The sequence below is a fragment of the Pelodiscus sinensis genome, chromosome 1 (genome assembly GCF_049634645.1).
Source record: "Pelodiscus sinensis isolate JC-2024 chromosome 1, ASM4963464v1, whole genome shotgun sequence".
In the NCBI taxonomy this organism is placed as follows: Eukaryota; Metazoa; Chordata; order Testudines; family Trionychidae; genus Pelodiscus; species Pelodiscus sinensis.
The window spans coordinates 325,425,928-325,442,319 of record NC_134711.1 but is presented as its reverse complement, the minus strand read 5'-3'; the positions used below and the strand labels follow the sequence as shown (position 1 = coordinate 325,442,319).

The following is a 16,392-nucleotide window of genomic DNA, read 5'->3' as shown; positions in this document are numbered from 1 at the left end:
AACTTCCCCCGCTGAATCATCAGAGGGACGCAGGCGACTAGCAACGTTTATTACGTGCGCAGAGAAGAGATGAAGAGATACAACATGAGCTGCTGGCACCTACCCCTTTTGGGTTTATTACACCCTGAGGAGGATTAGAGGAGACTTTGCCATTCATATGAAAAGGGACAAGTCCTTCCAGTCCTGCCTGCCAAGGAGAGTTGGAGCCAAGTCCGGCTCTATGAAAACGCAGGTACGCTTCCCCGTCACCCTGCAGGCTGCGAGGGGCAGACGGAGGCACCGGTGGAGACGCGAGTGCCTGAGGACACAAGTGCAGCGAGTTTGCTGTTCTCTCTCCGCTCGGAAGCCAGCCCATTTTGGATCTGCTAAGCCTTGCCCCACAGCAGGCTTTGCACACACCACCCTACCAAGCGCCAGCTCCGGCCCCACCGGGCCCTACAGGCACTGGTGCCTTCCCCTGGCAGAGGGGTTCCCTTGAGGAGAGGGAGCCTGGAACAGAACAAGGTTCAATCGTAGTTCATCCCAGTGGGTGAACAGCCGGGCGGCTGCTCCTTCTCATCCCCGTCCCACGAAGCTCACTAAAATGGGCAGGCGCCACTCAAGGGCTGGACCCCACAACGGGCAGGCGCCACTCAGCAACTGGATCCAGGGCTGGAAGAGATGCCAAGGCCCAGGCAGACCCGGGCAAGGCCTAAGCTGCACAGCACCCCCTGCAGTAGGCCTGGCTATCGCAGGATGTCTGGCTCCTGTCCTGGAGAAGCGCAACGCACAGGGCAAAGCCCGTCCCAGGTGTGAGCCCAGTGAAGTCCATGGAGATCACCAGGGCTGCCCAGGTTCACCCCGATGGCTATAATCAGCCAGGTCCTTCAGTCCAACGGAGGCTCCATCCCGGCAGACACAGGGCTGATGGTGGGGCGTGGGCCTGCATTGTGCCTCTCCAGCCCAACCTGGCCCCGCTCAGCCTATTCCACCCACAGCCAGGAGCCGGGGGTCTCCAGGGCTCCTGCCAGCTCCCCACAGGTGCTGGCGTGCCTCTCCACCTCCGCCGTGCTGAACCGGGACTCACAGATGGGGCACAACACCCACGCCTGGAGGGGCTCCTCGCCCCAGGGGTCGTCCCGCGGCGGGGACAGGCAGGCTGTGTCCGGCAAGGAGCCGTCTTCCCCGCAGGTGGCGGCGTGGACGGGGAGGAGATCTCTGCTGAAGCGGCCTGCAGTGAGGAGAGACGACGGCAGAGCTAAGCCAGGGCTGCCCATGGACTGTACACATGGGCTGCAGGGGACAGCCAGGCTAGAACGTGGAACCCTACGCCCTTGCTACTCGGCCTCCATCAGCTGGTTCTAGTCTAGGGCTGCTGCTTTCAAACTTTTTTCTTCTCCTGACCCAATTAAAGAAAATCGTTGGTGTCTGTGACTCAGCGTAATGTAACTGGAGTATGGGCTCTGGGGTGGGGCTGAGGAGGAGAGCTTTGGGGTGCAGGAAGGGGTTCCGGCTGGGGGGGGCAGGGCTGGGGCAGAAGGGACTTACCTCAAGTGGCTCCCGGTCAGCAGTGCAGTGGGGTGGGGGGTGCGCTAAGGCAGCTTCCTGCCTCGCCTGGCACCTCAGACCAGGCTGCGCCCCAGGAGCAGCCAGCACCTGGTTCCCAGCCAATGGGAGTGCAGCGCTAGAGCTCGGGGCAGGAGCAGTTCGTGGAGCCGTGCCCTTCCCTCTGCTCCCCACACATCCCTAGGAGCTGGGCCTGCTGCCAGCTGCTTCTGGGGCACAGCACAGTCTGTGGTACCAGGAGAGGCAGGGAGCTGCCTTAGCCCCGCCCCCGGTAACCTGAACCCCCTGCAGCAACGAGGCCCAGGTCGTTATTCCACCACCCAGGACTGGCCTCAGGCCTCCCCCATAACTGGCAGCTCCGGGTCCATCCAGGAGAGGGCAGTATCGCGCACACAGCACAGCGTGTTATCTTACAACAGTCAACACAAGCACAGGGCTTCTCATCCATCCTTCAGCCAGACCGGACCATGGTCGTTATCTGCTCTGCTCTCCGGTACAGGCCAGAGAACTGCCCCACAGGATCTCCCCGGGCACAGCCTTCCTTCTGAAGGAGCCCAAACCACTGTACGCCTCCACCTGCCACTAAAATGCAGCCACCTCTGGGGGGCACACGGCAGCTGTGGGACAGTCGTGAAGCCTCCCACGGCCAACTGAAAGTGCTGGGGGAGGATCAGGGTGGTGGAGCGTAGCTGCAGCCTGCCACAGAGCTCAAATCCTCATTCCATGCGTTTGACAACCTCCACAAACCACCCGTGTGCAGACACCAACTTCACCTCCCCACAGCCCGTCGGGTCCCCATAAGCAGGCATCGCGGAGGCTTGGGGCTCGGCCACACTGAAAATCAAGTCACTGGGGCAGCCGAGAGGATAACTTTCAGGTCACCCAGTCTGAATGCTAGAAACCTAGGGCGGGAAGAACCTCCTGAGGCCATCAAGCCCCTGCCTGCCTGCCAAGTCACAAACAAAGGCAGCAGCCAAGCGGCGACTAAGACCAGAGAGTGCAAGGAAAGGCCTGGGGACAAGAACTCAGCAGTTACGGGTGTTCTGAGGGCACTGGGAGCGATGTTGCCATTGAGATGCCCGCTGGTGGCCATTGGGATAACAATCCAGACTGGCTGTCCCTGCAGCGTCACGGCTACGCTGCAAGGCAAGGTGTGACTGTAGCACCGGTAGGCACGCTGTACTAGTGTTCATCCGGCTCGCCCAGGCAACACGTGGCAGTGTGGGCTAGCAGCCAGCGCACGGCCCCCGTGGGTAGCTCTGCTGCTGGATCTTCGCTGCTATTGTTACCCACAGGGGCTAGACGAAACCTGGCTGGGGCCGTCTGCCCGTGCTGGAGTCGCACCTCCCTTCACGGTGTAGGCAGGCCCTACAGATGCTCTAGGTCAGTGCTTCCCAATCTTTTTTAAGCTGGGGACCAGCAAACCCATTCATAAACCTTTGGCAGCCTAGTATTTTATTTGCATATTTACATATGCATTATGAAATCATGAATATGCAAATACAATGTTACCTGACCACCGAGCCCCTTGCTCCCCAGTGCCTAACACCCTTTGAACCCCAACCCTATGCCCCATGCCCTTTAACCTCTGACCTCTATAGCCCATGCCAATACCTTCTTGCCCTGTGACCCCACCACTCCCTCACCCAACACCCCTTTGCGCCCCCAACTCCAACACTCCCCAGAGCGAGGCTGCCCCCCTAGGGAGCATGGCTGTTACTGCCACATGGAATGGGGGAACAGCCGTTGGCAGCGCATGCTCCCTCCTCCTTTGCGCCCCCTCCCCCCCAGCATGTCTTGTGCCCCATGGGTAGAGGGTGGGGGGCGGAGACCCGGCTGGCTGCCATTCCTGAGGAGAGAGCGAGACACCTCCTCAGCCCTAGCGCCGCCACCAGCAAAAGCGGCCACGTGGGCAGGGGGAGCGGCCGTTGGCGGCGCAGACGCTCCTTCCTCCTTTGCGTCCCCTCCCTTCCCAAGTGCAAAGGAGGGAGGAAGGCGCCTCCTGCCGTGCCTCAGCCACCATGGCAGCCGGAGCTGAGCCGCCGTGAACAGCCGGCTTGAGCTTCGGCAGCCGCAGCAGCCCGGCGATTAGGAACCACTGCTCTAGGTCATTGATACTCTGGCTCGCAGGCCACGACTGGCTCTGCGACGTCCCCTCAGCTCTTTGCAGCACACGACACTAAAACAACGATGACTGTGACTGAATTATTAACCTGCCTATGTTAGTAGCCAAGCAGGAGGCTATTGGCCAACTGTAGTTGATAACACGACGCTTGGCCCGTCATCTCACTGTGAGAATAGCGGAGAGATCAAAATTCAGCATGGGCCCTGTCCTGCCGTTGCAAGCTGGCTGGACAGCGCGACAGAGCAATGAATTCACACGGCTGTGGCTCTCCGGGGTATCGCTGGTCGCTGACGTCGGCGGGCCCTGCTCTGGCGTACTCTTCTGCTGCCGCTCAGACTAGACCAGGGGTCACCACCCAGTCGATCGGGATCTACCGGCAGATCTTGGAGCCTCTGACAGGGGATCCTGACCGGTTTGGCCAAGAGGCTATCAAGTGCCGGCACTTCAGCTGCCCCCTCTCCCCACTGCTGCTCCTCTCCTGCTCTATGCCTTGGAGCTGCCTCCTCCAGCCTCTGGGAGCCTCCTGCTTGCTGGGCAGGGCAGGGTGGGAAGAGGGGGCGCTGGTGTCAGGGTGCCCCCTCCCAGCCTGTATCCTATCTGCACAGAACGGAGGGCAGGGCACAATGAGGCTTGGGATGGAGGGAGTTTGCTGGCTGCTTTTGGGAGTGGTGCAGGGCCAGGGTAGACAGGAGCCTGCCTTAGCCCCCTGCACCCCCACCCAGGAGCCACCAGTGTAAACAGTGTCCGGCTGGAGCCAACGCCAAACCCCTGCCCCAGTCATGAACGCCCTCCTGCACCCCAGCCCCCAGAATCCAAACTCCCTTACAGAGCTTGTACCCTGAGCCCCCCTCCTGCACCTCACTCCCTGCCCCAGGCTGAGCTCAGAGCCCCTCTCACACACCAACTCCCTTAGCCCAAGGCCAGGGCGGGTGCCCCAACCCTCTGCCCAGTGGGAGGGAGTCCTAAGTGAGAAGGGGCGGGGCCTCAGAGAAGAGAAACGAAGGAGGCGGGGCCAGGGTATTTGGGTTTGAAGTAGATCCTGGATCGCACTTACATTCCAAAAGTGATCTCGTGCTTTAAAAAGTTGGAGACCAGTGGACTAGACAGACACAACGGTCCCTTCTAGCCCTGCACACTCTTCTTTTTACACCCTGCTGGGTTAGCGGAGGGGCCTGCCGTGCTCCACCCAAGAGCTGGCCGCATCTCAGGGGCCGCACAGCCCCTCTGCGTGTCACAGACCCGAAGGGGGTTCCAAAGAGAGCGATTTAGGCAGGAGGACACGTGATGGAGCGGCAGCTCCAGCCCACACGCCAGGACACTCACCTGCACAGAGGGGGCACGTCCCCATCTCCCCATCTGCCTCTCCACCATCACCCGGCTGGCCGGGCCTCCCTCCCCGGCTCCGGGCTCTTCCTCCCCGCGGGCCAGAGGACGCTGGCAGAGCCCTGCAGAGAGATTTCAGGCCCAGCGGTTTCTCAGGTTTGTAGCGCCATGCGCCGAAGGGTTAAACTACAGCCCGGCACAGAGAAACTGCTCTGCCTGCTGAGACAGCCCAGAGGACCAGGATCCCCCTCCTCCCTTCCTACAGGCTGTGATGGAGACAGGAACCCCAGGAAGGCGCTGTGGGGCCTGGCTCAGAGGAGCGGCCAGCTGGGCTCTGAAGGGAGAATGGGGACGTTTGGCGGGTTAAGGGGAACACAACAGGGCTGCTCTTACCTCCCCGCGGTGCCTTGCGATCTCCGTCTCCTGCTTGGCTTCACCCGGCCTCTTCTGAGGGGCGGAGCGGCACGGACGCCCTGCACGGGGCCTGGAGAAGAACCAGCAGCAACACTGCGCCTAGCTCCCGGAGAGCGTGCTACACAGGAGGGCAGGACCTTAGCCCCATATCACAGATGGGAAAACTGAGGCAGCAGGAGGGGAACGGACTCCCCCGAGCTCACCCAGCAGGCCGGTGGTGGTGCTGGGAACAGCCCAGGGCTCTACCCAGTAGGCAACACTGCCCCGCCAGATTAGCCCCCTAAATCCATGCTGCTGGCAGGCTGCTTGGCAGCCCTGGAGACCAGAAGCCTCCCACGCTTCAGAATTGACAGTTTCGAATGGCGCTTCTGAGCCACGAACACACGGGGGAGGGACACGATTCGCTGGCTGAGGTGGGCACCCTGGAGTCTGTGCTGGGGGCAGAGGGTGCTTAGCTACCCTGCGGGAGCCACGCTGTGCTAGGAGGGTGGAGACCAGAGCACACAGGGACCTGTCCTGCCCTGGCCCCGGGAATAGTAGACTGGATGGGAGCAGGAGTGCCCATCAGACTCCTCTCACTGCCCAGCGGTGCAGGGACCTGGGCTGAGGGCAGACAGAGCAGCTCCTGCCTGGGGCGGGGCGGACATTCCCCAGGAGCTGGCTGGCCATGAAGACACAACCAGGCCCCTCGCAGGCTAGAGAGGCCCCGTGCCAGGCCCTCCCAGATGCCCATCGCTCTACCAGAAGAGGAGCTACCAACCCCACCCGCGGGGCCAGGCTGGCTTTGGAGAGGCCCCCAGGCTGCAGCCTCCCCCACTGGGCTAGGCAGAGCCGCTGGAGTCCCCATGGGCCTGTGATCGGCTTCCACTCACCTGCTGCCCCCGGGCTCCCGGTTGGATCTTGGACCTGCTGCCCCTGGCTGCTCCCCTGGCTCTCGGCAGCCGAAGAGCTGGCGCTGGGGCCCGGCGGGAGGGTGCGGCTGCGAGACTGGGTGGCCGACAGCACCATCCTGGCTGTCCGGCTGAGACAGGCCGGGCCGCGGGGGTGGGGTCCCGAGCTGGGCTCCAGCAGCTGCAGTCGGCTCTTCAGCATCTCCTCCTCCCCGCTGCTCCTGGGCCGAAAGCCAGAGAGCCAGTGACTCCTCCAGGGGACCCCTGAACAAGCCCCACCCCCACCCCACCGCTGGGAGCGCGGGGCAGACAGCTGATGCTGAAGTGACCCTGGGCTAGGACACTATGGCAGCAGGAGGGGCACAATCATGGGGGGTGGGCAACTCCAGCTGGAAGGGGCTGCCCCCCGGGACGACTTTGGCCTGGAGGGCACCCAAGGGGCTCGCTCCCAGTGGAACAAGATGGTCGCGGAGCCCAGAGCTGCCTCAGGCATTTCAGGCCCTCAGCTCCTGGCTTTTTGGTCTCTCTGGAGCAGCTGGGGCAGCAGCCCGGCCAGCCAGCCCCATGGATGGGGGCAAAGTGCCAGGAGAGGAGAGGGTTACTGGGAGGAAGAGGAGGGGAAGCAATCACTAGAACAAGGGACTCTCCCGGGCTGAGCTGCTGGCGGGGAGTTGGCAAGTCCCCAGCTGGGACCCATAACATGACAGCCCCCGGGGGGGAGGGGAAGCCACTGGCCCAGCCCCCCCTGCAAAGGCTACTTACGGCTGCGCCTCCGGGAAGAACGTCTTGCGAAAGGCAGGGCTGGCGAGCCAGGGGCTGGCTGCGGGCTCGTGCCCCGCCTGGGGGGAGAGGGAAACGGCTCAGAGCCCGGCTCTCCCGAGAGAGACCCCCCCCCATGCCAGCGTGCCCAGAGAGCCGGCAGTCGTAGCGAGAGGAGAGACCCAGCAAATCCCATTCGGCCCACGGCCAGGGCTGGGCAGCGCCCGATGGCGCGCCAGGTGATCGCACAGGATGGGGGCGCTGTCCCGCCGGGCCCCCCCGCGGACACGTACGGCGGCAGGGTCCCTGCCCCAAAGAGCTCGCAGCCCACGCGGCCCGATAACACCGGGCAGCCCTGAACTGGCCCCCAGCCGACAGTCCCCTTCCTGGATGAATAGGCCAGGCTGCACCCGGGAGCCAGGTGGGCTGGGCAGGCACGGGCCTATTCCACCCCCTCCCCCAGCGAGAGGGTGAGTACCTCAGCCACGAGACCCGCTCCCCCACCATCTTGCTGAGTGCAAGGCGCGGGGGTCCCTGGCCGGCACTGACCTGGGGTGGAGCTGGAGCGGGGCCCAGCGGGGTGCGGACGCGGACGAAGGAGAGGCCGAACTGGGCCTGCTTGTTGAAGGGCTGGCTGCAGGTGAGCCTCAGGCGATCCCACTTCTCGTCCCGCGCTGCCGCCAGGAAATCCCCTGCGGGCAGAGCAGGAACTAGGGCAGCTGGGCTCCTGGAGCACGACACTGCCGCCCGCTACCGGCCTGGCAGTGATCTCAGGAACATGGCTCCCCTGCCCCGCATGGCCACCCTCGGGGCTCCTCCGCCCACGGCCCACACTAGGAACCCCCTGCCCTGCCCCCCTACAGCCTACCCTGGGATCCCCCTGCCCTGCCGCCCCACGGCCCACCCTGGGACCCCCTGCTCTGCCCATGACCCCAGCTCCACAGATTAAACCACTGGGATTATCCTGACTGGAAATCCACTGCCCTGCAGCACCAGATCTAACCCCTGCGGCCCCAGCTAGATCCAGCTCCCCCCGACTAAGACTCCCACCTACACGACAAACCAGATCAACCCACCGGGACCCCACTGCTTCCCCAGCAGCCAATGGCCCACCCAACCCTGCCTCAGTGGCTAATACTTGTGTGTACCCCTAGGCCCAGGAGCGCCGGGAAGGGGGCCCGGGGTAGTCAGCTGTTACCCAGATACTACCCTGCCGGGCCATGCGAGCACCTGGAGGGACAGAAGCCCTGGGGATGGGAGGAGCCCAGCAGGAATGTGACTTCTGGTCACACCACGGCAGGCGGGATGCCCCGCTCGCCACCAGCCTGATGGATCAGAACCAGCCAGCGACCCACGGCCGCTCCAGGGAGCCGGGCCTTTACCTTCTTTCAACATCCGGACGCCAGAGCGGTTCCTGCCCAGCTTCGAATCTGCCGGCGTCATCAGCGTGGTGCTGGGCAGCAGGGTGACGTAGGGCTGGTCCGGCGGCCAGGAGGAGCGCCCCACCTCCACCTGGAGGAAGGCGCAGCCGCAGTTCCCTGCGGGCGGAGGAGCAGAGGTCAGGCCCCGTGCAGCCGAACCTCCCTGAGCGGCGGTGAAATGGATCGGCCACCTGGGAACCGATATGGGGGCCCCCAAGGGCTGAGTGGGGAGCCACCGGGCACAACAGGAAAGGAGCCAGGTCCGTCGGCCTCCGTGGCCCATGCGCTCTCTGCTGGGTGCACCCACAGGGGCCTGCCAGGCAGCTTCGAGAAGATCCTGGTTTAATTTGCCCCCCAGGGATCAGTATCCCAGCGTGTGACACTGACTTGAATTCACCCGCTGGCACAAGAAGCAGAGTGAGCCTTTTGCTACCAGGGAGACTATCCCCTGGAGGCAGGCTGGCTAGAGAGAGGACCGGCAGCCAGGCAACTGCCCCACTCTGTGCTGCCTCACGCAGGCAAGTCACCTGCCCTCACCGAGCCTCAGTTTCTCCCTCAGTAAAACAGAGTTGCCGGGACAAGAGACAGGCGAACAGCATGATCACGGGGGCACAGGGCAGGAGCTAGACACCTCTGGGCTCTTCAGAACACACGAAGTGCTGAGACAATCACAGTAGCATTACAGGAGACCCCAGAGAGATAGGGAGCTTAGGCTACCCCCCCAGGGGTCTCGGTTTCTCCCTCTCATACCTATGTCCATGTAGCCGATGGAGCTAGCCCGTTCCAGCTGCAGCTCCACCTTCAGCTGCCTGCTCCGATCCTGAGGGCAGCTCAACCAAGGGCGAATGTCGTCCTCATGCAGCAGATTCTCCACGGGGTACCTGGGGTCCTGCACCAAACCGGAGGGGAAGGGAGAGGGCAGAAGTGCTTAGTGGAGGGGTGGGAATAGAAGCGGAGGGGGGCAGCAATAGTGACTCTTCTCAGGGAATGACCTGGAAGCACAATACCAGATTTTACACAAAGGTCAGACCCTTGCCCACTGCGGAAATGCGGCCACTTCTGGGGTGAAGCATGGCAGATGTTTAACAGCACACAGACACCCCATTCAGCAGTTCAGGGCAGGAAGAACGCTGCATCCAATTCACAGCCCTTTCCGGGCTGGAGCCTCAGCTGGTGGACAGTGGGGAAGTATGGACCAATGTTGATTTATCCCAAGCAAAGATCAGACCCTCCCTTCTTTCGGGCCTTCCATCCAAGGATCTCACAGCACTAGGGTGCGCTGCAGCAAAACATAGCACCCACGAACCGCAGTCGCAGATGAAAAGCATTTGTACCTGAGACGTGAAGGACACAATGTGGTTGATTTTAACAGGAGCCATTTCTGATGCTTCGGAAAAGCCCAACTGCCGGCTCCAAGGTTCTTCCAGCTTTCCTAGGCACTCTCACACTTCCGGCTTTCCTGGGAAGCATCTGGCAGAGACCGAGAATCTGGTTCCTTACCGAGATTAGAACCGTGTCCTTTACATCTCACTTGGGGCAAGTTTGCCCTGGGCTGCATTTTTGCAGCCAGCAATCAAATGGACTAGCTGTTCATTGAACTTTTACAATGGGGGGGGGGGGGAATTGAGCATTGGTTTGAGCATTGGCCTGCTAAATCCAGGGTTGTGAGTTCAATCCTTGCAGAGGCTATTTGGGGCAAAAGTTGGTCAGGGATGATGGTACTTGGTCCTGCTGTGAAGGAAGGGGACTGGACTTGATGACCTTTCAAGGTCCCTTCCAGCTCTAGGAGAGAGGCACTCTCCATTAATTTTTTTTTTTTTACAACATAAGAACGGCCGTACTGAGTCAGACCAAAGGTCCATCTAGCCCAGTAGCCTGTCTGCCGACAGTGGCCAGCACCAGTTGCCCCAGAGAGGGTGGACCGAAGACAATGATCAAGCGATTTGTCTCCTGCCATCCCTCTCCAGCCTCTGACAAACAGAGGCCAGGGACACCAATTCTATCCCCTGGCTAATAGTCTTTTATGGACCTAATCTCCAGGAAATTATCTAGCTTCTCTTTAAACTCTGTTATAGTCCTAGTCTTCAAAGCCTCCTCTGGCAAGGAGTTCCACAGGCTGACTACACGCTGTAGGAGCCGGATATTGTATATTACACCTTGTGCTATGTGCAAACCAAGTCTTGACAACGCATGTTCCGATGCCTGGTAGAATCCCCTGCACCCTCCTTTCTACCAGATCCAAGGCTTTGTCTAGACGGGAAAGGGGCCCCAGTTTAACCTCAGGTGTGAATTTCATGGTGACTTGATTAATCAAGCTGGTACAAATCTCTACATGGACATTCGCATTTCAGTTGAATTTATTAATCTGATTTCCAAGCAGCTTCAACCAAACTAAAAACAAAGTCACTCAAACTGAAATCAGGATGTCCACGTTGGGTCTTTACACCAGCTTATCTAAACTAGTTTAAATTCCTATCTGGGGTGAAACTGGTCCTACAAGATCAGCTGATAAACTCATTGGACTATTACTTTAGTGACAAATAGGATTGCAATTGTTTCACATTGTGCTAAACATGGCTAGAAAGACACCGTCCCTACCTAAGAAAACTTAGCCTGACACCTGGGCTCCATGCAGTCACAAACATGGATACAGCTGCAGGAGCAAGACCAAGAAGGCCAGCACCATAAGAAATATGGGACTGAACGATACAGTCCTGTAATCAGATCCACATGGACAGACCCCGGAGACCTACACAGAGTCCTACTGAAGGAGATAGGAAGATTGGGGCGAAAGCATGTACCATTTTCACAAATGCATATTTTTAATTAGAAGTCCATAAACCCACATCAACTATACCCGATTGTCCCTCAATTTATTTCCAGATAGTTGGCTAGTAAGTTTCATGGAAGAAGTAGGTCTGAAGGAGGACAAAAATATTCCTTCATAAGAATGGCCATATCGGATCAGACCAAAGGTCCATTTAGCCCAGTGTCTTATCTTCTGATAGTGGCCAATGCCAGGTGCTTCAGGGGCAATGAACAGAACAGGTAATCATCAAGTGATTCTTGTACTGATCGGCAAAGCACCACATGTAGCTACGATGCTATAGAAATAATACGTAATTTTACACCTTTTCATAGGCTTCACTCACTTCTATAGGCTCATTTTGGATTATCCCAAATTGCTCATTTAAAGCTAACAGGTGGTACCGACCCTAGGTTCTCTGGAGCTTTGTTCATGAGCTTTTTCCATTGAGTAGAGCAAACTCATTCTTTCTCTCTGCATGTTTCCATACAGCCTCATTATACAAAGTCCTCATGTAATACTTCTGAACTGCCCTGGAGCTGTTTTAGGGCATTTTAAAACCATAAAAGCCATCACAACTGACCAGTGAAAATCAGATTAAGCGACCACTTTAAGTGGTGTCTAAACTAACAATTTGTGAAACTTTCACAAATGTAAGGATCAGTTAAAAAGCTGGTGAAAATAGTCAAGGAAGCCAATTTTAATCTATTTCCCAAAACAAATTCTACTTCTTTGCCTTGTTGGAACCAGTTCAATGAAACCAAAACAAAACAATCTCAATGGTTACTTCTCTAGGAAAAAAGAGTCAGGCGCAAATCACGGTATCTTGTTGCCATGGTAATCTGGAAAGAACATAAATCCTCCTTTGCTTACACATGCTCCCCCTATCCCCAAACAACCCTCCTGCACAGATGCTCCCCTCAACCGCATCTGCACACATCCCCCCTCCCAGCCCCCAGCACAAAACCTTACCTCCCCTCCCCCATAAAAAAAAAAACACTTTAGCATCTTTCAGCGCTTCCTCTCCCAGCATCTCCAAGGCTACGTCTACATTGGCCCCTATTCCGTAATAGGGATGCTAATGTAGCACTTGGGAATAGGCAAATCCGCGGGGGATTTAAATATCCCCCGCGGGATTTGCATTTTCATGGCTGCCGCTTTTTTCCGGCTTGTAGATAAGCGGGAGAAAAGCGCCAGCCTGGACGCGATCCTCTGGAAAATAAGCTCTTTTCGGAGGATCTCTTATTCCCACTTGAACCTACCCCTTAGTTCCCCCACTCTCCCAACACACAGCTTCCCAACTCCCATACCCCCCACTCAAACCCCTGAACTAAGTCCCCCAGGGCCCCACCTCCCCCAAAGCCCAATTCTGATTCCCTACTCCCAGACCCCTGCCACGCCCAGGCCCCCATCATGTCACCCAGTGCCCTAGGTCCCCCAAGCCCCACACTCCCCCCAGTCCCCAGCTTCCCGACTGCCAGACCCCCACCCCAAACGTGGGCCCCCCCCAGTGCCCTAGAGCGCCCAGCCCCGGCTTTCCTCCACTCCCCAAACTGCAGCACCCAGCTGCCTCCCACCCCAATGTCTAGAACCCCCCCAGCCCCAGATCCCCCCACCCAGCCAGATCCCCCAGTGCTCACGCCCCGCCCCGCACTGCTCCACCTGCTGCTTCTGCAGCGCCCGGGCAGCCGCCAGCTGGGCAAGCCTCAATCTCCCGCCAAAACCCGCCTGACCTTTGACCCCGCCGCGCCCCGCGCTCAGGTCCCACCAGACCCATTTGTAAATATTTTATTTATTTAATAATTTATCTCTCATCGATTCTCAACCCCTCCGGTGGGGAACCATGCCATCATTATTATGCTTTTTTTCTCTCTCGGGCGGGGCCCGCGGCAGGGGTAAAAGGTCAACCGGCACGCGTGGCATGCTGGGCTTTGTAGTCTTTCCTGAGCGCCTCGTCACGTCCAGGGTCTACAGTGAGCAAGTTCAGGGAGCATCTCCCAAATTTCACACTCCGGGAAAAACGTATAGAGAATTTAGCGGAGAGGGCACTTGTTTTCTCCCGCGTGACATCAGCGAGACACTCTGCTCTCTGATCTGGGAGGCGACTCGGCAAGGCACCGGCTTGGTAAAAGATTCTGCGTTTCTTTTTGGGGTTTGCAAATATCAGATGACCCCCTCTACTCTGTGACAGCTCGCCGGCTGTGAGGGAGCCGTCCCGCCCCTCCAGCTTCTGATTGGCTCCTGGAGGAGAGTCGTGTTCGCTGATTGGAGGACGTTAGGTTGGCGCGGCCTGTGATTGGCGGGCGGCGGGGAAGTCGCTGGCCGGCTCGGGGGGGGAGAGAGTAAGATGGCGGCGGTGCTGGAGGTGGAGATTGGCGGCCCCGTCGAGCGGGACGTGGAGGAGGTGCGGGGGGGGCAGGGGGGGTCATGGGGGGGGCTGGTGAGATGGGGGAGGGGCTGGGTTATAGGGAAGGTGGAGTGATGGGGGAGGGGCTATGGGAAGTGGGGCTCTGGGGGGCTGGGAATTGATGGGGGAGGGGCTGGGTTATAGGGAAGGTGGAGTGATGGGGGAGGGGCTATGGGAAGTGGGGGGCTGGGTGTGACTGTGGGGTGGGCTGTAAGGGGCTGGGAATTGATGGGGGAGGGGCTGGGTTATAGGGAAGGTGGGGGGAGGGGCTATGAGAAGTGGGGCTCGGGGGCTGGGTGTGACTGTGGGGTGGGCTGTAAGGGGCTGGGAATTGATGGGGGAGGGGCTGGGGTGTGGAGCTGTGTGGACCTAGGAGCAGGGTGGGGAATGGGTCTGGGTTTTGGGGAGGGCTCTGTGCCCGAAGTGGAGGGAGCTAAGGGCGGCTCTGTGAGGGATGAGCCAGCCCTTAGCAGTCAGGTCTGATTGACCCCTTGAACACTGGTGTGTATGGGGGCCCCGGGGGGATGTGGGTGAGCAGCTCAGACCAGGGTCTCTGGGACCTGAAGGAGAGGAGTCAGGGATTGAGGGATCAGCCAGGATGTGGCTCTCAAGAAGTATCAAGGCTTTAGCATCTGCTGGCAGGTGCTGTGAGAATGTCAGCTCTTCACTGCCCCATGATTTACACCTGTAAAACCTGGGAGCCTGCACGGAGGCATTAGCAATGATGGCTCGATCTGTGTGACATAACATAAGACGTTTTTATCAGTTACATGATTCAGTGCTTCTGGGGCATATTTCCAAAATAGCTTGGTAAGTCATGCACATCTGTGTGGGACTCGTGTACCTCGGTATGTGACAGTAACCAGTGTACTTGGCAGATGTACAGAGATGGTAATGCTGATTGCTGGCAACAGTTTTCTGTACAATATGGTACTTGGAAAATCAAGTCTACACAGTCCCTTAGCCGTTATTCCCGGGTGGTGGATAGAGAAATTAAAGCACAGCGAGGTTAGAGATGTGGTACCAGATTATATGGAGCTAGTATTAGAACATGAGGATTCCTATCTTCTAGTAGTCCCTTGCTTTGTAAATCATTAGAGCTCGCAACAAGTGAAGAAACTATGTGAAGATCAAACTCCTTGATGTGCATTAGCTGGAGATGATAAAGCAGATATGCTTCCACTTTCTTCTAGCTACCATCATTACATCCACAATCAGGATACGGGCCTATCAAAAACATCAGCTGCTCAAACATTTGCTTCCTATCTAGGTTTTTTGCAGCCAAACTCTTCCTTCTCTCTTGCCTTTTTTCAGCTTGTGAGGCAGATAATAGCCTTTAGTCCTGCTTGGCATCTCAAATGGCCACAAGCCGTAGCACTCAGTACAGCTACCTCTTACCTTAAAATGCAGTATATTTACAAAACTACAGATCAGGCAGATGAGTATAGCTAACTTGCGTAAGCAGGGTCCCAGAGGAGTGCGGCACCAGATGTTAGTGCTTTGCGCTACTCAGAGCAGAGCATAGTTCCCTCTTCTGCCTAGGGACCAATTCTTTTTCTTAAGCACTCAAGAATTTTCCTAATGTGTAATGTATGATATTGAAAGATGTCTGGGTTTCCAACTGAATTGCGAGTGTAATGGGACAAAGAGTTTCTGTACAGGTAGTAGCAGCTGCAAAATTTGAGCATCCTTGTAACTATGATGCACCTTGAAGCCAAGAAGAGAGGCAGCTATGCCCTCAGATGCAGTATGTCAGGATGGCTTGACAAGGAGCATGAATGAACTAGAGTTGTCGGAAGATGTCTCCTATTGGTCACACAAGTACCAGAAGAAGTCTATAAAATCATGACTGGTGTGAAAAAAGTGAATAAGGAAAACTTATTTACTTGTTCCCATAATATAAGAACTAGGGGTCACAAAATGAAACTAATAGGTAGCAGTTTTAAGACAAACAAAAGGGAGTTTTTCTTCACGCAGTGCATAGTCAACCTGTGGAACTCCTTGCCAGAGGATGTTGTGAAGACAGGGACTTTAACAGGGTTCAAAAAAGAGCTCAGTAAGTCCATGGGAGGTTAGATCTGTCAATGACTATTAGCCAGGATGGGTAGGAATGGTGTCCCTAGCCTCTGTTTGTCTGGAAATGGATGACAGGAGAGGGGTCACATAACGATTACCTGGTGTTTTCACTCCCTCTGGGGCATCTGGCATTGGCCACTGTCAGCAGACAGGATACTGGGCTAGGTGGAGCTTTGGTTTGACCCAGTATGGCTGTTCTTATGTTCTTAAAAACCAACCCTGGAAGGTACTAGGACTGCTGGATGCTCAGGACTTCTGAAAATCTGGCCCAATGAGATCAAGGTTTCATTTCCGGTACCTAAAAATGGACATGTCTGAAACCTTTTGCTGAAGTCTGTGGAGGAGCTAGATATATGCAATTAGAATCTAGGCAGCCGGAATCCTATTCTCTTGGGTCAACCATTCTCTTCAGGCACTAAACAAATCTGTCATATTTTGATATGCGTACTATTGTAGGATTACCTGTTTTTTGCAATAGGCTATAGTTGGCTATCAAAACAAGGGGCTACATCTCCATTCTCAAGATCTGTTTCATTGCATCTATTTAAGCCTAATAGTATAAAGAGACTCTGATAAACATGAATTGGGACTTCTGCTTATTTTTTTTTCTATCACTGTCAGGACAG

General features: G+C 57.3%; 2 protein-coding genes across 7 annotated transcripts in view; one reads left to right on the top strand and one right to left on the bottom strand.

Annotated features, from left to right (window-relative positions):
• Nucleotides 1-32: 32 nt before the first annotated feature.
• On the bottom strand, nt 33-13,076 carry LOC102447213 (short transient receptor potential channel 2). Of its 6 annotated transcripts, none has more exons than XM_075919664.1 (10): nt 12,946-13,076; nt 9,812-9,947; nt 9,228-9,366; nt 8,439-8,594; nt 7,606-7,748; nt 7,060-7,136; nt 6,280-6,518; nt 5,387-5,477; nt 4,994-5,115; nt 33-1,210 (listed from the first exon to the last, which is right to left on the bottom strand). In XM_075919664.1, the coding sequence occupies exons 2-10, from the start codon at nt 9,854-9,856 to the stop codon at nt 963-965; spliced, it is 1,260 nt and encodes a 419-aa protein (XP_075775779.1). In that variant the 5' UTR covers nt 9,857-9,947; nt 12,946-13,076; the 3' UTR covers nt 33-962. The 6 variants fall into 6 exon arrangements, with proteins under 6 accessions (XP_075775779.1, XP_075775774.1, XP_075775776.1 ...); XM_075919659.1 differs by having other exon boundaries at nt 5,387-5,525; nt 12,946-13,070; XM_075919661.1 differs by lacking the exon at nt 12,946-13,076 and adding an exon at nt 12,071-12,206 and having other exon boundaries at nt 5,387-5,525.
• A 503-nt stretch (nt 13,077-13,579) lies between these two features.
• Nucleotides 13,580-16,392, top strand: part of RNF121 (ring finger protein 121) — a 39,406-nt gene continuing 36,593 nt past the window's right edge. The window contains exon 1 of the mRNA XM_075919655.1: nt 13,580-13,687. Coding sequence (XP_075775770.1) covers nt 13,631-13,687 — 57 coding nt within the window. The 5' untranslated portion in view covers nt 13,580-13,630. The remainder of the gene's footprint in view (nt 13,688-16,392) is intronic.

Bases quoted from the DNA above. Each gene is read 5' to 3' on its own strand.
- LOC102447213 (XM_075919659.1), bottom strand. From the start codon at position 9,856: ATGGCTCCTGTTAAAATCAACCACATTGTGTCCTTCACGTCTCAG. The intron at 8,595-9,227 runs GTATGAGAGGGA...CTCCGCCCGCAG, and splicing joins CATCGGCTACATGGACATAG to GGAACTGCGGCTGCGCCTTC. The intron at 6,519-7,059 runs GTAAGTAGCCTT...CTTTCGGCCCAG, and splicing joins TTCTTCCCGGAGGCGCAGCC to GAGCAGCGGGGAGGAGGAGA.